At 38.5% G+C, this 21,097-nt stretch overlaps 1 protein-coding gene across 34 annotated transcripts in view; it reads right to left on the bottom strand.

Annotated features, from left to right (window-relative positions):
- RALYL (RALY RNA binding protein like) overlaps window positions 1-21,097 on the bottom strand; it is a 730,553-nt gene that overhangs the window by 114,233 nt on the left and 595,223 nt on the right. For 21 of the 34 annotated variants that reach the window (XM_054656850.2, XM_016959617.4, XM_063817229.1 and 18 more), the window contains one exon: window positions 2,140-2,172. The exons of the other annotated variants lie outside the window; for them this stretch is intronic. In XM_054656850.2, the coding sequence (XP_054512825.1) occupies window positions 2,140-2,172 (33 nt within the window). The remainder of the gene's footprint in view (window positions 1-2,139; window positions 2,173-21,097) is intronic. 34 annotated transcript variants of the gene reach the window in all.

Genomic DNA, 21,097 nt, shown 5'->3' with positions numbered 1-21,097 from the left:
TGGACCTCCTGGGCTCAAATGATCCTCCCGCCTCAGCCCCCCCAGGTGGCTAGGACTACAGGCACGGCACCACGGCCAGCTAATTTTTGTAATTTTTTGTAGAGATGATGTTTCACCATGTTGTCCAGTCTGGTCTCGAACTCCTGAACTCAAGTGAGTTGCCCACCTTAGCATACATACTTTTGGACAATCTTATTTAAAATAATTTTCTTGAGGGAACAGAAGCATTTAGCTATAAATTAAAATATCCATTCAGCAGAATCATTTGGGTTGCCTTTCACACCACTTTACTTTTAAGACATAAGCAATATCTTATGTGTGCCATGCTAATTTTCCCACTTTGAGCATTTGCTGAGCGATACATTATTTTTTTTTTTGGAAAGTTTTTCTCAGGGTTCTAATAATCAGTGCTAAACTCTTGATAAATTTAAAACAAAGATTACTTAGGGTCTGCCTTTTAAAACAGAAGTATGCAATAAAAAAGGAATTCCATCTCATAATAGCCAGGAGAACAGTAAAGGCTGCACAGAAACTGCATGAAGTGAGGCGTGAAGAGAAGCTATTTCAGGCCTTTTGACTTGAGGGCAAATACATATGCATTCAAACTAAAAGATTTCTTCAGGTGTAGAGATTTTTAACAATAGGAGCTGATGATCAATGTAGGGAAAAAAGCATGCTTTATCACTTTTTTTGGGCCAGACCAACTCGACCTTTCATTTTCCATGTAGTCTTCAAATAAATGCATATATTCCATTTTTTGTCTTCCACATCCCCTAATAATTATTTTGATTTCCATGATTTGAGTGGCTTTCTGAAAAGCTTTTATGAAGAGTAGAAAGGAATTGGGAACCATGTTGTTGAATGAGTGATTGATAGAAATATTCAATGACCATGTACAAAGTAATAAAAGAAAATTGATCTGGTCACTTAAAAATCTAACCCCATTCCATGTTTCTGGTCATTAAGCATCAGTATTGTGGCTGCCTATATATGACAGCTTTTTTTCCCTCATCAAATATAGCATGATTTCTCTAGGCAAGACATTGCATTTTTCACCACTTTTTCATACAATATCATCTATAATGTTGAAAGTACAAAAGTCCTTTCATAATACACTTTAATATGTTAGTCAAAGGAGTATTTGATCAGATACAAACAACATTGCTTACTCTTAGTTTGAAATGCCTAAAAATAGAACATGTGAACTCATGTCAAAAACATATTATTGTTATTATTTTATTACTATTACTTTTTGGGACAGAGTCTTGCTCTGTCACCCAGGCTGGAGTGGAGTGCAGTGGTGTGATCTTGGCTCACTGCAACTTCCGCCTCCCAGATTCAGGCAATTCTCCTGCCTCAGCCTCCCAAGTAGCTGGGATTACAGGCGTGTGCCACCATGCCCAGCTAATTTTTGTATTTTTAATAGAGACCGAGTCTCACCATGTTGGCCAGGCTGGTCTTGAGCTCCTGACCTCAGGTGATCCGCCCACCTCCCAAAATGCTGGGATTACAGGCATGAACCACCGCGCCCGGCCAACAATATATTATTCTTCAAGATATGTATTGTGACTAAGAAGGATACCATCAGAGCAGGCAAGCATTCGTCTTATCTAAATTCGCCTCAGGGTTCCTCAGCTTTGGGTGCAAAGAAGCAGTCAATGTGAGTGAACTGGAGAAATTAAAGTGAAATGAGAGCTAAGGAGAAAAGATAGATATTGATTGTGAAGACAGACTTAGGGAAGTGGGTGAAGAAACAGTGAATAGAGTAGATTGAAAAGAAATGGAGAATGGCAATGGGTAGACAGGCTTGGAATGGTGAAGCTATGGCTCAGAGGAATTTTTAAAACCAATCTGAGTATATTTTTACATGAAGAGAATATGGATGATCACTGTGTACCTTGTTTACCCTTTATGGAAGATACAGGATTTCATATACATTCATTAGCTGCATTTCTGAGGTCACAGTACAACCTAGGGAGCATTTTAGTTAAGTCTTTATAAAACATAGATAGCAATGTTGCATGCAATGATATGTTATGATTTTGAATATGATGTTAAATGACTGAAAATACCATCTCAGAAGTTCTTGGCAATTTGAATTAAATAATTAATACTTAAAGTATTTAAATATATACTTACCCAACAGACAGGAAAGGTTCCTTTGATTCAAGTCTATGAAAAAATATGAAAATTTTCTTTTAATATAAAAATTTGCTGTATTTTCAAAAATTGCTTTTACATGAACCTGACAAAATTATTATACTTGTTTGGATGAAAATGCATAATGTAGCACCAGTAAAAAGCTCTAAATAATATATTAAGACCTAATCTGGACGAATTCAATTTGCAGCTGGATTAATGCAGAAGCTAAATAAAATGAGAGTCTTGGAATGAGGACATAACATTTAACTGATATATTAAGATGATCATAGTATTAGTCTAATTCTGATTGCACTCTCTGTATCTACTCATTGTCTTTATACATGGTAATTTGTTTGTAGAAGTTTCTATATATCTATTTGTGGTTGTTGTAATAGTGAAATAATTTATAATGTGCTTGTTACATGTTAGTTGAATAACTGATTTACTCAGAAGAGAGAAGCAGCATACCATATATAGTTATTTATTGGTCTTAACACCCCTTAGGGTGGGGTAGTGTCAGCTCACAAATTTGGGTCCTTCAGCCTCCTTTGTGTCTTCTAAAAACTTGGTATTTTCTGTACCTCAATATCTCAAAGGGAAAGTCTAATCCTGAAGGTTGTGGTTCATTTGAGATAGCCACTTTAAAACATATTCTGTGTTTTATTTTTCTCATTATAAAATGGGCTAGGCTTACTTTCAGCTACTTTTCTAATTTCATAAATTAACTTTCTATTTTTTTTACAACATGTAAGTAAATAAGGAAAGAATCCACTTCTAAATAGTTCCTAGATAATAATTAAGGAAACCTGTTGGTAAGTGTATTTTGGCCACGCTAGTTTCATTATAGGTTTCTTAAGATACAATTAAGGGTTAAATGTAGGCGAACTGAAGATATTTTTAACTAAATCCTGGTGCTTAAGATTTTTAAGAAGCACAGTTGAAATGACTATCTTGGAATTAGGCTAAACATTTATTTTTATAAATGTGAGTCCAAACAACGAAGGCACTAATTACTTTTTTGTCTCTATTTCATTCTGTGTAGGCAAAAATGTGTTTATGAGAAATATGCCTTGGTGCGTTTATAGGCAGAGCTGACATGCATCTCTGCCATATACCATGCTGCTTTGGGTGAATCATAATAGCAGAAAAGGGATTTTTAGGAAGCAAGTGCCTTAGCAATCCCTTTGGACAGCTCTAGGTAGGGTAGAAGCAGATAAAACCAATAGTTGATGCTAAGAGTTTGGAGAGGTTTATTTATGTAACCTTTCCTTTTCTGAATTCCAATATTATTCACATCTCTAACTGTAGGTACATTAATTGCCTTATTGTGTTTGCTTTTCTCATACATTTGTGATCTACATAAGCAAACAGAACTAAGGAGGGAAAAGCTGAAGCAACGAAAAATGTTTGGATATATTTGCTTTATAAGACATGACCAGTGCCAAGTGATCAAAAGGAAATTGCCTTGAAGAAATGAGGGGGATTCTATATAATATGATGCAGGAGATTGTTCACATATTTAGACCATCAACATGATAATGATACTACTTTATTTTCCACCTGATAATACTTGAAATAAAGATAGCACGTGGGCATTAATGGGATCCCTTCTCTCTGTATTTGCCAATAATTTCAGCCTAACATTTATCAGACATTAGTGTATGTGTGTGATTTGCTTGTTTGAAGTGCTACTCTCCAGCCTCCTATGTTCCCCATTTTCTATACACTACATCGTCCCCCTTGCCTCTCACTGGTATGTGATTCTTACTGGCACTGAATAATATAATGAGAATATTTTAAAAGGTTTAATATCTTTCTCCTCTCTCTTTTTTCAGCCTCCATGTCTCATTAGTTAGCAAGTCCCATCAATTTTTCCTTTGGGACTCTCATGTCCCCCTCTGCATTCTATTCCCAGCCTGGTTTTCATTAGTTACCCCAGCCTAGTTAGTCTCTCCGAAATTCTTTGTTCAAAGTCACTTCAACTTTACACACTGCTCTCACACTAAGCTTCCATCAATGCTGCCACTCACTTCCTTTGGGCAAGTACTGCATTGCACCACTTTAGGGTGGCATAAGCAACTTGAATAAAAGCAAAGCCCACCACTTTTGATTTTCCCTCTGTAATTATCAAAATACTGAGTTCAGAATGTGTTTGCAGTAGTATTTATTGATTGATTTCTCTCTCTCTCTCTTTTTTTTTTGAAGGTTTCAGACAAGCAACTGTTGGATTAGAGCATACAGGGACATATATTGTCCTACTGACCCCTGTGGTTAGTATGATTTGTCTGACTAGCTAGTTATTAATAGTTGTCCCCTTCTCCTACCACTTCAAGCCCACTTCAACCAGCTCCTTCCAAATGCTCAAGAGAAGACTTCAGAACAAGCATGGACCAATAAGTAAACAGCAGTGCCTCAGATTTTGGCCACAGGGGTCTTTCTATTGCATGGAAATAAACTGTCTTGTTGTTGTTAAAAAAAAAAAAAAAAAGAAAATTCAAAGTTTTCAAAATGATGTTGGATTGAAAGTTCTGATGATGTTCTATAAACCAAGAGTTTGCAAACTGTGGCCAAATCCTGCTCACCCTCTGATTGTGTATAGCCCCAAGCTAAGAATGGTTTTTACATTTTAAAGTAGCTGGAAAATATCAAAAGAAGAGTAATATTTTGTGACACATGAAAATTACATGAAATTCAAACTTCAGTGTCCGTAAATAAAGCTTACTGAAACAGAGCCATGTGACTTCATTTACATATTGTTTAAGGCTGCTTTGTGCTACGGCAACAAGTTGAGTAGTTGTGGCAGAGACTGCATGTCCAAAATCCTAAAATATTTGCTATGTGGCCTTTATAGAAAAAGTATGCCAGTGTGTGAGATATTATTTTGTTGGAAGGAATTGGAAACAACCTCCTAAAATAGGCTTTCTTTACTTTTAATACATATCAAGTTATTTATTTTCCTAGATTTAGAAATTCAGAATAATTTGAATTCCTTCTCTACATCACCATTTCAACCTCTGATCCTACTAACATATTCACCTGAAATGTTTTTATGTTACCACCTTTCTTGATTTCATTAATCATAAGATGATACCCAAACTTTTAAGATCTTCACAAACATGCCCTCACCAGTTTTCCATGTCATTCTTTACTGCTTCTCTAACTAAACAATAAACACTTCATTCCAGAAAAACTAAGTATTGTCCAGACACATCTGATTTGGCTTTGCTTTGGTACACTTAGCATTATATATCTATACCAGAATACTGTTTTTTCCCATGCATGATCTATTTATCATTTACATTTATCTCAATCTAACTCCTTCTTAAAGCTGATCTTGAAGCCTTCATTTTACAGGGACAAGCCCATCTCTGAGGTAATACTTATCATCACCATCACTATGACATATCCTCTGAACAATGTTATTCAATTAAAAAAAAACTGAACTTAGAGTCTCATTAAGGCTGGTAAGAATATTAAACCTGTACTCTGTTTAGACAAGAGACTTCCAACAGTTTTGTGTTAAGTCTTCTGATGATGGGTCTAGAGGGGAGAATGTTGCCGATGGTTCATGAACTGAGCTGAAAGAAAAGAAGATTATTGGTCATTGGTTCCTCCAAGCCATAGATGATAAGGCCAAGGTACCAGGACTCCCAAGTATCTTCTGTGGTGAAATAGGGCAGGAAATCTTGGTGGGTGCCCCCATCAGGCCACTCTACCTTTTGTCTCATCCTCAAAATGATGATGACACACTGTAGAGTGGAGAGACAACTGGCCCGTGTTGAATGATGCTCTGCTTTGAAACCAACTGCTTAGTTGTTGTTCACTATATTGAGGCAGCTTCTCTAGGCTTGGTATGATTCAGGGACTCTGACTAACCTCATTTTTCTCAATTATATAGCAAACATCATAGCCAACTCACTCAAGGAGTTTGGGGAAGAATATGAGATTTTCTATTTAGAGCATCTAGCACTGTTCCTGGCAGAGTGGATCCTGATGGTCACGACCATACCAGAAACAGGTTGTTAATTCTAAAGTCTGAAACTGCTTGGAATGTATGAATAGATCATTTTAGTAGTGTTGGTCCTGAAAAATGAAAAAAAAGTAAAAGAAGGAAACTGCTAGGAGGAATATTCCTTTGTAGAAAATTATTTATCAATTTAATCTGTAGAAATGGATCATTACATTGTGATATGCCTAGAGAGAACTTTTCTAAGATTTTTTTACAAGGTAATTGTTTCATGAAGAAAGGAATTTTTTTAAAATCTTTCCTAAGATTTACTTTTCATGTGAAATAGGTAGTGAATTTAATAATACTTCATTCAGGACCCACTAGAATTAGGAGTAGAATAAGATAAACAAACGACAGCCTTCGGAAAAGTAAGACATAGTGGAGAAATAAAATAGAACACAGAATGAAGGTCAATATTTGGAGCTAAATGAATTATAATACTTTTTATTTAATAAAAACTAAATTGTATTTACTGAAGGCCAGGTATTATTCAACATTCTTTATAAACACTAATTTATTTAAACATCATGATACAATCTGAGGTAGTTCTCATTTTATAGATGAGGAAACTGAGACCAAAAGATATTAAGTACCTTGTCCAAAATCACATAGCTCATAAGTGGTTGAGCTAGGATTTGAATTCAGACATTCTGACTCTAAAGTTCATGTGTCATCTATTTTATTTGTTTTGCTTTGTTTACATGTGCCTCAAGGTACTGTCACATTGTCTGTCTTTATACTTCTATGCTCTATTGAGAAAGCTCACCTGGATTCAGATGTTGGAAATTCCAAAACTTACATCTCTGGCATCATTCTATTTATGATAGGTGGCTATAGCTGCCCACAAAATATCTCTAATTGTAGATGCCTCTAAGCTAACATATCTCAAACTAAATTTACTGTCTTCCTCCCTTATTTTATTTATTTATTTTGAGACAGAGTCTTGCTCTGTTGCCCAGGCAGGCTGGAGTGCAGCGGCGTGATCTCGGCTCACTGCAAACTCCGCCTTCCGGGTTCACGCCATTCTCCTGCCTCAGCCTCCCGAGTAGCTGGGACTACAGGTGCCCACCACCACGCCTGGTTAATTTTTTGTATTTTTAGTAGAGACAGGGTTTCACCGTGTTAGCCAGGAAGGTCTCGATCTCCTGACCTCGTGATCCGCCTGCCTCGGCCTCCCAAAGTGCTGGGATTACAGGCGTGAGCCAGCGCGCCCGGCCCTTCCTCGCTTATTTTGCTCTTCCTTGTTTTTCCCTAACTTGGAAAACTCAGCCACTTAGGTGACCAAACTAAAAAGAAAGACTGGAGTCATTCTCATGAACTCCTTTCCAACAACATTTCTAGTTCTGTTGTTTCTGTTGCCAAAAGTCCTCTTGATTCTGTACTTGCCTCTCAATTCTTATTTTCACAGTTCAAGTGATCATCAACTTTTATATGATCCATTAATCTCTTCAATGACCTTCCTTCTTCAGTATTTCTTTGGTGTTGCCATATCTACTAACAGAATTAAATTTCTAAAATACAAATATAATCATGTAATTTTCCTCGTTACAAATCTCTGCATGTTTCCAGGAAGTATTTTCTTATAAGTCACAATGGGTTTGTTAGTGGTACTTCATAACTATTTTCATAGCACTCTGTAACACTTAACCGTGGTGAATTAAAAATTTCCAGTGTAATTGCCAAGCTCCCCCTAAGACTGCACACTCCTTGGAGGTACAAACAAACTGTATTTCAAGTACCTAGAATCATGCCTACTTCACTGGAGGCTCTCAGTAATGATTTTGTTAGATGAACCTTCCCTGCCTTGCTCCCCGACTTCTAGTCCCATGTTTTGCCTACAGAGTACAATCCAATATAACTTTATTACTATATTTATAGTATTAATATAACTAAAAGTTCATTCACAATCTGGTTCCAGTGTACCTTCTCAGCCTTTGTCTTCTATGACTTCAGTCTACAGACTCCATGCTCCAGCCAAGCTGAGCAAATTGCTCACTGTCTGGGTGGCATCTTGCTTTTTCCACTGTGCATTGGCATTTTGCTTTCCCGCATCCTGCTTTTTCTCTTGTGCTTTGGCATATGTGTGTTTTTGCAGAAATAATTTCAAAAGCTTTTGAAGGACTAGAGCTTTATCATGAATCCAAAGCATGTTATAAAAATATCCACCTATTATATTTACAGAATTTTGTAGTTAAAACTTCCAGGCAGTGACACTACTTACCATTATCTGATCTGTTCTTTTTAGCTATGACAACCCAAGCCCTGACCTACATTTAACATGGATGTGCCAAATGGCTTAAGTGTACAGGTTCTAGAATCAGATTGCCTAATTCCAGTCATGACTCTACCACCTCTGGCTGTGTGGCCTTGGAGAAGTAAGGGACTTCTCTTTGTGCCTCAATTATTTCATTTGCAAAATGGAAATAATAGTAGACCTATCTCAAAGAGCTACTGTGAGAAATAAATATATAACTACACACATTAGATAACTAAATAACTTAAATAAATAGTGGATAAATGGTTAATAAATATTAACCATCATTGCTATTACTTTTTTTTTTTTTATCTCTGAGTCCTCGAATCCTTGTTCCTGCATTCATGGCCAGTTAATAGAAATAGAGAGTTCAGGTTGGGGAATAGGTTGGGATATATTGGAGAAGATATGCAGTAGTCAGCAGATGGAAATGTGGGCTTAAAACTCAGGTGAGACATTTGGGCTGGAAATAGATTCAGGAGTCGTGTCATCAATGCAGAATTAGTATATTAAATCATAAGAGAGAATAAGTTCGCCCAGAGACAGTGAAGAATAAGAAGAAAAGAGTGGAGTGAAGAATATTTATTTGGGATCACTAACAGGACCTTAGATGTGTAGAAGCAAAGTTCAGAAGGGGGCAGGAAATCTGTTCTGGCAGTTGCATTAACCTGTACCTGGCATGGCACCCAACACATAGCAGATGCTCCCCAAATGTTGACTGACTGAGAAAACCTGTGCCTAGATCTATGCCACTGGCTTTCAATCTGTTCTGTAGGATAAAAGTAAATAAAGAAGAGAAGATTATCTCTGAAAGTGGCTCCTGTGTGCCTTACTCAAGCCAGCAAGGAGTAGGAATTGAGAAGTGTTAACATTCTCCACTAAAGTCGATTTACAGGCCAAAGCTAGTGTCCAAATCTAGTGATGTTTGAAATCTTGTTTGTCTACCCTTTAGGAATTAATCTCTTAATAGGGAATAGAGGACTTCTTTTTTTAACTGCATACTTTTTTTCTCCAAAGGAATTTTCATATGCATTTCAAAGAGTTTTAAAGACCAATGTGGGTGCAAATATTTTATGTAGAAAAAAACAGTGTGGCTGACTCCTATCTGTCCCCACCACACTTCCACAAACAACGAGGGAGTCTAACAAACAATTATCACAAGAGTCAGAGCTTGCGATGTGCCAGGGACTCTGCCAAGCTCTCTCACACATGGAATTTTGACAACAGCATATAAGAAAACTAAAGTTCAGAAAAACCTAGTAATTTGTTTAAAGCCACACAGTGCTGTTATCTGAATGTCCTCTCTAAAACTCACGTTGAAGTTTAATTGCTATTGTGATGGTAGTAAAAAGTGAGACCTTTAAGAGATGATTAGGCCATGAGGACTTTACCCTCATGAATGGATTTATGTCATTATTGCAGATGTGGATTTGATCCGCTTTTTCTCTCTGTTTTGTGCATGCGTTTCTTCACCATATGATACTTTCCACCATATTATGATGCAACAAGAAATCCCTCACTAGACACTGCCTCTTGATTTTGGACTTCTCAGTCTCTAGAACTGTGCGCCAAATAACTTACATTTTTTATAAATCATCCAGTCAGTGTTACTCTGTGATAGTAGCAGGAAACGAACTAAGACACACAGCAAAGTGACGGAGTCTGAATTCAGTCACAGGTCTAACTCCAAAGTCTATACAGCCACTGTTCTGTACTCTTAAGAAAAGACAAAGAACACAATAAATGCTACACTGGCCATATATTTAGTCTATCTGGCCCCACACTGGGTATGATGGTGGCCCAGGCTATTTTAAGTTATTCCTTAGCTAACTGATTGCTTGTTATTTATGGAATAATTTAGCATGATATTTTATAAATAACTTAATATACTTAAGAATTATAGAAATCTTGTTTTGATATTTAAAATTTAGTTTATATCTCATCCTTAACTATTTGTAATCTAAACACATCCATATGACATTTTAATCATTCCAAGGCATTCTGATTTAAAAAAGCTTTTTTACAAGGTAAATGGTTAAATGGGAGCAACAGATGATGACTGATCAAAGATAAGCACTTGTAAGTGATTCTTAGGCGTCTTCTTACAGAATATTTTGCATATTAAAACATAATCCTATCAGTATTCTTAAAAATTCATTTATTGCCTAAAGATTTAATAAAGAAAGAGTCTTCTTTATGTAATAGGGAAAGGATATTCATGGATAACTGTAGGTGAATTCTGAGATCTACCAAAGATCAGAATCTGTCGGTGGCACTTAGTCTCTTGGTTATTCTTTTCCCCTAACCTGAAAACTAAACAAAACAATCCCAGGCTTCTGTGCTGGCTGGCCTGGGCCAAGATGCCTAGGAGACACATTATTAGGGTCTTGTTGTGGAAAGCAAAAGATTTATTAGGAGGAAGCTTCCTTAGAGCATAGCATGGGAAGAAGCATGGTTGGTCTGTACAGGCACTGACCTCCTCACCTCCATCTGCGCAAAGAAGTCTGAGCATGCCCTGTCAGTCAGCTTCTTTGGTCAAGATATTGTTGGATACTGACCTCAAGCATGTACTCACAGTGGACTCTCGTGCCAGCCATATCCCTTCTCCAGCTGTGGCTACTTACAAGGGTGTAGTGTTATGATGAATACACAAAGATTATCCCAAATGCAGACATTTGTGGTGTCCTATCAACATTGAAAAATTGGTGGCAAAGTGGGGGTGATACTGTGATGGGATAGTCTGAGGTGGCTGAAAGTGCTAATAAACATTCCTTTAAAAGCTTGTGAGCTCTAAAGCTGAGAGGTCAAATCAGTTTTGATTTTCATGTCAACTGACTGATGGTGGCTGCTGGGAACATCATGTTGACATGAATTCTAAAGCCTACTTAGGCCTCAGGGTGTAAGGGCCTGTAATTAACCTATGTCTGCCACAGGAATAAGAAGAAAAATGAAAAGCATTATGTCCAAATACGTATTTACCAACTTGTGCTAATGGAAGGTACAGAAATTTGCTCAAGGCTACAAAAGTAATGAAAAGGTATAAAATCCACAGTACAACTTAGATTTCCAGACATATAGTCCGTAAACCAATGTGTACAAATAATAATGTATATTTAATGCCCCATGTATGACAGCCACTATTTAGAATTTGACACTCTATTTTAAGCATTTTCACATATTTAATCCTCATAACTTTCTTGTGAAGTTGACATCATTATCATTTCTATTTTATAAATGACAAAAACAGATAAAAAGGAATCAGTAAACTTTCTCAGGCTCTTAGAGCTAGAAAGACATAGAGCAGGGTGATAACTCAGGCAGTCTGATTAAGACATTGAGTCTTAATATTTTAGAATATTTATACTATTTTCTAATACTTTATTTGTTGATCATTAGAAGAACATCATATTTACCTACAAGGTTGAGGAGACAGCCAGGCTCCTTCATTCCTATGGGATTTTCCTATATAGAATCAATTTCTCTGGAGTAAAATGCAGCTTTCCCCTCTATTTCCTGTGATATCTTTTTCAAAGACTTTCATGCTCAACTGAAATCTCTGCAACTGAAATCTCTGCTTAGGGCTATCATCAAGCCCCTTGGTAAGTTTCATTTGCAGTTACCACCATCTGGGCTGCTAACTCCAGGGACAGGTTAATGGATGGCTGTGGTATCAACCAAGAATCTCTGTGGCAGTTCTGACACTCAGACTCATGACTTTTGCCACATTGGAAATTAAGGCTGCAGGGCTCATCTCCCTCGGATGGACTGTAATGTTCTTTCATAATTCTACAGGGAGGAATGAACTGTAGCAAGAGGAATGGAGGTGAAGGATAAAGAACCTCCAGGCAAGAAAGATCATTAACCACTGGCAGATTCTCCTAGGATAATTGAAATGCTCCAACAGTTTTGGGGGCAGCAGTGAGGATGGTGCTGGTAGATATTTGGCCAGGGTAAAGAGTGGGGTCTCATCCTTTCTCCAATATGATTACAGGATTAACTTTACTGCTCCTCACACTGGAAGGGAGTCCACACAATTCTGCAGATGTTTCTATTAAGAAAAATGATTTTCTGAAAAGAAATACTTTCAAACTTAATTATTTTCATGTAGCAAGATTTGCTTATCTCAGTTCCAGACTTGTAAAGGGAAGTAAATTTAAGAAAAACTAGCATGTGGCTGCTCAGCTGTCTCTTTCAATTGTCTTAGTTGCTTGCTAATGGCTGTTAAATCCTACAGAGAAACTGTGCCTTCTGTCAAGAGTGCAGCCTGGGGAAGGAGGTAATCAGTCAGAGTTATCCAGTTTCAGATCTTCATCCTCAGTCCTGCTCTTTGCAGAATGCCAATGCCATTTATCTTTTTCTCCACTTTAAGATGAAGATATAAGAGTCAATACTCTGTAGTCTTTTGATTGCCCATCCTAATAAGTTGTGCAGAGTGTAAATGGTGCTAAATGACATGATCTATGTATTTTCAAGGACCTGGCCTAGTAGGTTGGGAGGAGCAGCTGACTTGTGTGTCCTTCCATGTATCTCCCTGCTGCCCTCCATCCATTCCATACTCTTCACCTGTGCCCCACACTCTCATACCCATCAGGTCCCAGCTTCAACCTCACCATCTCTGATCCTTTCTCTTAATAAAACAAGCTAATGTCTGATATAGACTTGGTGAACTACAACTCATTTTTACGTGTGTTTTGCTTAGCTGTGTTTCTTCCCTCTTCCCAGTGACATACTGGTCTCGCTGGTTAATTTCTTGTCTGAGTTTTTGTTTTGGTAACCTCAGCCCCTCTCTAACCAAGCTTTCCCACCCTCCCCTGGACCCTTGTTCTCTGAAGGCATTAAATCTTGGCACTTAATTTTAGAATGTAATTATTTTAACTGCCACAGGTTGACAAAATTGTGTGATACCAGTCACCTACCTGGATTATTGAATATTATCTACTCCTGGATTGTGTTGGAAGCTCCAAGTGACTGGCAAGGCTGCATTTTGGCTCCACATTAGAATCCCTCGCACTCTACAGAACTGTATCTATCTTAGACTGATGTAGGTTTATAATTCTACATCCCCTCCTGGAATGCTCTCTGAGATAATTGTGCAGGATCAAGCCATAACACCAAACCCGATGGATTCAAAGTCTTGTTTGTTTTTGTCAGTGTCTCGAATGGTCTCCACAATGCTAAGTTCAATGATGAATTATTAGTTAACATGAACTTTGAAGAGCAGTTGACCCAATTGATTAATTCTTATGGAAACATCTTCTTCCCTGAGTTTCATACCACCCAGCCTAACTACCTCACTAGTTGCTTCCTCCCAGTCACCTTTGCTGGTTCTTGACTTCAAATTTGAGAGTGTTGTAGAGCTCAGTCCTTGGAATTCTTCTCTTTTCTATCTTTTCTTATCCCCTTTCTGTTCTCACCCAGTCTTGTGGCTTTGAATACCATCTATATACTGATGACTCACAAATAGGCACATTCAGTCCAGATCTCTCCCCTGAACTCCAGATTAGATATTCAATTGCCTATATGATATCTTTACTCACCACCCACCTTGGCCTACTCTAACTTCTGTCAGTCTTCCCCATCACACTTCACTGCAACTTCATATGTCCAGTTGCTTGGTCCAAAAACCTTGGAGACATCTCTGGTAGACAGTCTGGCTATCATCAGTTTCTTCCCCTCACCCATCAAGAGGTGGAATCTATTTCCTTGTGACTTGCTCTTATACAAAGAATGTGATGTGGCAGATGGGACATTCTGGAACTTGCAATCCAGGTTTGAAGAGTACAAACAGCTTCTTCCTCTCTCTTGAAGTCAGTCACCATATACAAACTCTAACTGCTTTGAGACTACCATAATGTGATAAAACCTAAGCTGGCCCCAGGGAGAGACTATGTGGAGAAAAAGGCTCAGCCACCACAGCCATTCCTGCCAACCTCAGCTTCCAACCTTACCTGCTGTTGATATGGACAGAAGACAGGGGAGTACTGGGTAGAAGAAGGTGGTTCCCCAGCGAAGGCCCCACCCTTAAACCTGGAAACCCGTGGCCCTAAATGAGAAAAGGCATTCCTGTTTTCATGCCCAAATTTGCCTTTTGGCCTGCAACGCCCCCTATCCTGTACCCATGTAAACTCCAAACCACCAGCTCCAGGGGGGAGATGAGAGGACAAACAGAAGAGCAGAAGAAAGGCAGAACGGTGCAGCAGAGAGAAGAGAAGAAGTGTCCGTACACCAAGAGGAGTTTGGCTGGGGACAGTTGGAAAGGAGATTGGCCGCTGGATGGCCAAACTCCAGGGGAAGATCATCTTCCCACTCCATCCCCCTTCCATCTCCCCATCCATCCCGCTGAGAGCCACCTCCAGGACTCAACAAAACCCCGCATTCATCTTTCAAGTCTGTGTGTGACCTGATTCTTCCTGGATGCTGGACAAGGACCCGGGGACCAAGAGGGTACTGAGCTAGTTAACACTTAAGCTGTCTGCAGATGGCAAGGCTAAAGGAGTGCACTGTAACACATGCCCACTTGGGCTTTGGGAGTCTCAGCTCCCTTCCCTGGATGCTGGCCTGGGGCCAGAGACCAGGGTTGCTTGCTTTGGCTTCTGCACCTGCCTGTTTGCATGCTCCCCCTCCCTTAAGGGGTTTGAGTGCACACATACGGTGGCTGAACAGACAGAAGGAGACATACCCTGTCACACATCCTGCCAGGGGGGGAAACAGGGAACTCTCCTGTTTCGCTCTGTTAGTGCCAAAGCAATCTGGGACACACAGAGCAGAACTATTTGACTGAACTCAGCCCACATCGCTGAATATGACAAAAATGTTTTTTTTTAAGTTAATAAATCTTGCTACGTAGCAGCAGATAATGTGTTTATCCTCAACTCCATTCTTTCTTTCACAGTCCACTTCCAATTTGTTAATAAACTTGTTGGCACTACTTTCAAAATCAATCAGTAACATAACCATTTTTATTTGACATCTCAGTTGCTACCGCTTAACCACATCACCATCTCCTGCCTGGTCTCCCACATTCTACCCTAACACTCCACAATCCATTGTCAACATATGGCTAATGGGACTTTTCAGAATTTAAGTTCTGTCATGGTACTCTTCTGCTTAAAACCTTCCAAAAGCTCTTTATTTTACTCAGAGTGAAACCCAAAGTGCTTCAAAGGCCTGTGAGGCTTTTACATCATTTGGTGCCTCCATTTACATCCCTGCCATTATTCCTCTCATTTCCTCCTTGCCCAAAGTTTTGTTTGAGTTTTCTCTAGAAACATTGGCATCCTTGCTTTCTAAAACACATGAGAATGCTTCTGCTTTAGGGCCTTTGCTAGCAAAGTTCCCCTACCTAGAATGCTTTTCCCCAGGCATCACTTTGCCTGCTCATCACCTCCTTCACGGCTGCTCAAATGTCATGTTCTCAGCTGAGCCTTCATTGAGCACCCTATAAAAAATTGCAGTACTTGTCATCTTCCTACTTCCAAAATCTTCTAGCTTAATTTTTTTCTATAACATCTACTACCTTCTAATTTATAATTAGTTTGCTTTTGTTTGTCTTTAGTTACCTCAAACTTGAAGGCAAGGTCAGAGATTTTTGTCTACTTTGTGATAAATCAAATTTAGCCTAAAGTTGCCTCTTTACATATTTTAAGTTCAGCCTAAAGGTTTCTCAGTACACGGTGAATTATAACCTAAATGAAATTGTAAACAGACCATAGCTTACTCTTGTGGCAGTCACCAAGTTCTGGCCAATCAAAGGTGGTCAACTATTCAAATCATGTTCAAATAAGGCAGATGTGAAGCTGTAACCAATCCGCTACTTCTGGATCTCACTTCTATTTTTTGTACATCACTTTCTCTTTTCTGTCCATGAATCTTCTTCCACAATGTAACTGCACTGGAATCTCTGAACGTACTCTGGCTTGAGACACTGCCCAATTTGCAAATCATTTTTTGCTCAATTAAATTCTTTTACATTTAATTCAGCTAAAGATTTTCTTGTAGCATTAACTGGGATATCCTTAGTACCCAGAAAAATGTCCAGTGGGTGCTTAATAGTTAATTGATGAATAAATGACTACATCCACAAATTTATGTTTCCTTCTCCACTAGATCCATTAAGAATTTTTAATATAGGCTGAATTTGGTCAGTCTTTGGGCAAACTCTGTTCATAGAAGCTAAGAGGTAAGTCATCCCTTCAGGCTTCAGATCCCATGATCCGCTCCAAATGCTGGGATCAGAAATTCTTTTGCAAGTCTCCATTGTTCCTACACAGACCCTCAGGGCTGACCTTATGTGAAATATTTATTTTGTGTTTCATCTCTCTTGCCACCAATTTGGTTTGTCCCTAAAATTTGGCTGTCTTGGCTCTTAAGTTCTAATGGCTGGCACCCCACAATCCCTCATGGAGACCAGCTGACTAGCTTGCCCTGTTTTTTTCAATTAACATTCCAGGACTGGAGCTTTGTTCTGGACTTTGTTGTATGACCAAGAAACTTGTAACACACTGACTGGCTCCCCAGATGGCAACTCACTCCAGTGAGACTACTAACTGCCTGTCTATATGTGCTTCACCTACCCCTAAGACTAGTCTTTCTTGCTTTTATTTCATTAGCATTACATTTAAAAACATAATACATTTGCTTTTTCAGTTAAAATGGATACCTGATATTATTTATTTTTCATAATATCTTTATTTTCTAATGCCAAATACTGCAACTTTTCTATACTCAATTTAGTTCATATTTCTTTTATTCTTTTTCTTTTTTGAAACAGGGTCTCACTCTGTGGCTCTGGCTGGAGTGATTACAGCTCATGGAGCTTCAAACTGCAAGTAGGCTCAAGTGATCCTCCCAGCTCAGCCTTCTGAGTGGCTGGGACTACAAGTGTACATGACCACACCCGACTAATTTTTGTATTTTTTGTAAAGATGGGGTTTCACCATGTTGCCCAAGCTGGTCTCGAACTCCTGGGCTCAAGTGATCTGCCTGCTTTAGCCTCCCGAAGTATTGGGATTATAGGTGTGAACCACCGCACCCAGCCCATATTTTCAATGAGATCATATAATGTTTTTTTTTCAATCTTCTAAACATGAGATTTGCTATATTGAGTTGGAGTAACAAAGAGTAAGGAAAAAAATGAGAAAAAGATAATCTTCAACAAATCATAAAATTATATTACAATTCCATTTAAATTCTTCCTGAATTCTCATAGTATCATAAGTGTCTTTGCCACTGATGTTGTAGATAGTTTTAGTAAGATAGCATTTAAACTACCTTTAACAATTGCTAAGTAATTCAACTCAAAATGCTTTTTCACTCTTGATTATCTGTAATTTGTGGGTCATCGTCTGTTTCCTTTTCAAACTCAGCTATTGGTTGGTGTATCACATTCTTAAGAAGTACATTCTGATACATTTACTGAACTCAGACTCATTACCATTTGTTGCTCTGCATTGATGATAGATTCTCTGAGTTAGGAATACATCATGTATCTCCTGTTTTTCTGTCATGTCCCACGCTCTGCATACTAAGGCCACAAGCTGGACTTTATTCCGTTACTCTTTTAGCTCACACACACTATGTCCTTTCAAAGCAGCAGCAAAGCAGCTGAATTACAGCTTTAAATACCAGGGGGCAGTTATTATTAGGCAGGCACAATTGTCTTCCTACCTGCTCACTAATCCGCAGTCATAAGAACTGCCTTTAGCACACATTCCTGATTGCTCATTCCACTGCACCACTTAAAGGCTCAGATATTTTGACTTTTTTCTTTTTGAAGATTAGAGGACTTCAGCTGCTCTCCTGGCCCCCATATCCTGCTCCTTGCCCTTGGCTCTGCATACTGAACTCCGCATTCTGTCCTGGCCTGGGCTGACTGATAGGCCACTTCCTGCAGTTAGCTCTAGTAGGAACTATGCCTCCACACAGGGTCACTGGACTGTGCTGAACTGTGAGACTAATGTTAATGAAGTTGCCCTTTTAGAAAATTAACTTTTCTAATAACCATGGAGACTAAAGCAGTCTAGTACTATGTGTTTCTCTGGCTTTGCTTAACACCAGCCCCACCTCCCAAAACCTTCACTATTGCCTGCATGAGTCATTTGTATGGTGTTTGTCATTTTTCACTGAAAATATCTAATTTTAAAATACATCTTTTTTTGGTTATAAAATTCTCTTTAAAGAAAAATTGCATTATGTATTAAAGTTATAAGAAAAATATTATCTGCATATGGCTAGCCAGTTTTCTCAACGTCATTTATTAAATAGGGAATCCTTTCCCCATGGCTTGTTTTTGTCAGGTTTGTCAAAGATCAGATATATGTAGACGTCTGTTCTGTTCCATTGGCCTATATATCTGTTTTGGTACCAGTACCATGCTGTTTTGGACCCCTTCCTTACACCTTATACAAAAACCGACTCAAGATGGATTAAAGACTTAAACATAAGACCTAAAACCATAAAAACCCTAGGAGAAAAACTAGGCAATACCATTCAGGACATAGACATGGGCAAATACTTCATGACTAAAACACCAAAAGCAATGGCAACAAAAGCCAAAATTAACAAATGGGATCTAACTACACTAAAGAGCTTCTGCACAGCAAAAGAAACTATCATCAGAGGTAACAGGCAACCTACAGAATGGGGGAAAATTTTTGCAATCTACTCATCTGACAAAGGGCTAATATCCAGAATCTACAAAGAACTTAAACAAATTTACAAGAGAAAAACAACCCCATCAAAAAGTGGGCAAAGGATATGAACAGACACTTCTCAAAAGAGGACATGTATGTGGCCAACAGACATATGAAACAAAGCTCACTATCACTGGTCATTAGAGAAATGCAAATCAAAACCACAATGAGACACCATCTCACACCAGTTAGAATGGCGATCATTAAAATGTCAGGAAACAACAGATACTGGAGAGGATGTGGAGAAATAGAAACACTTTTACACTGTTGGTGGGACTGTAAATCAGTTCAACCCTTGTGGAAGACAGTGTGGCAATTCCTCAAGGATCTAGAACCAGAAATACCATTTGACTCAGCAATCCCATTACTGGGTATATACCCAAAGGATTATAAATCATTCTACTATAAAGACACATGCACATGTATGTTTACTGCAGCACTGTTCACAATAGCAAAGACTTGGAACCAACCCAAATGCCCTTCAGTGATACTGGACAAAGATAATGTGGCACATATACACAATGGAATACTATGCAGCCATAAAAAAAGATGAGTTCATGTCCTTTGCAGGGACATGGATGAAGCTGGAAACCATCATTCTCAACAAACTAACACAGGAACAGAAAACCAAACACCGCATGTTCTCACTCATAAGTGGGAGTTGGACAATGAGAACACATGGACACAGGGAGGGGAACATCACACGCCGGGGTCTGTTTGGGGGTGGGGGGCTAGGGGAGGGATTGCATTAGGAGAAATACCTAATGTAGATGACGGGTTGAAGGGGGCAGCAAACCACCATAGCATGTGTATACCTATGTAACAAACCTGCATGTTCTGCACATGTATCACAGAACTGGAAGTATAATTTTTAAAAAAGATTAAAGAAAAATTTATCTATATTCCCACCATACAAAGAAAATTACAGTTAATATTTTGCTCTATTTTTTTCTCTGCATATATTTTATTTGTTAAGTAGTTTTGGTCATGATGTTTATATAATTTTTTTTAACCAAAAGCAATCACAGCAAAAGCCCAAATTGACAAATGGGTTCTCATAAAACTAAAGATTTTCTGCACAGCAAAAGAAACTATTATCAGAGTGAACAGACAACTTACAGAATGGGAGAAAATTTTTGCAATCTAACCATCTGACAAAGGTCTAATATCTAGAATCTACAAGGAACTTAAACAAATTTACAAGAAAAAAACAAACAACTCTATTAAAAAGTAGGCAAAGGACATGAACAGACACTTCTCAAAAGAAGACATTTATGCAGCCAGCGAACACATGGAATAAAGCTCATCATCACTGGTCATTAGAGAAATGCAAATCAAAACCACAATGAGATATCATCTCACGCCAGTCAGAATGGCAGTTATTAAAAAAACAAGAAACAACAGATGCTGGCGAGGCTGTGGAGAAATAAGAACTCTTTTACACTGTTGGTTGGAATGTAAATTAGTTCAAACATCGTGGAAGACAGCGTGGCGATTCCTCAAAGACCTGGAACCAGAAATACTATTTGACCCAGCAACCCCATTACTAGGTATATACCCAAAGGAATAGAAATCATTCTATTATAAGGATACATGCACACATATGTTCATTGCAGCACCATTCACAATAGCAAATACATGGAATCAAACCAAATGCCCATTAATGATAGACTAGATAAAAGAAATGTGGTATACGTATACTGTGGAATACTATGCTGCCATAAAAAATGAGATCATATCCTTTGCAGGGACATGGATGGAGCTAGAAGTCATTATCCTCAGCAAACTAACACAGGAACAGAAAACCAAATACCACATGTTCTCACTTACAAGTGGGAGCTGAACAATGAGAACACATGGATACAGGTGGGGAACAAAACACACTCGGGCCTGTGGGCGGTGAGGCGGGGAGAGGGAGAGCATCAGAATAAATAGGTAATGTATGCTGGGCTTAATACCTAGGTGATGGGTTGATAGGTGCAGCAAACTACCATAGCACAC

The sequence above is a fragment of the Pan troglodytes genome, chromosome 7 (assembly GCF_028858775.2).
Source record: "Pan troglodytes isolate AG18354 chromosome 7, NHGRI_mPanTro3-v2.0_pri, whole genome shotgun sequence".
Classification (NCBI taxonomy): Eukaryota; Metazoa; Chordata; class Mammalia; order Primates; family Hominidae; genus Pan; species Pan troglodytes.
This window is presented reverse-complemented; position numbering and strand designations above follow the sequence as displayed.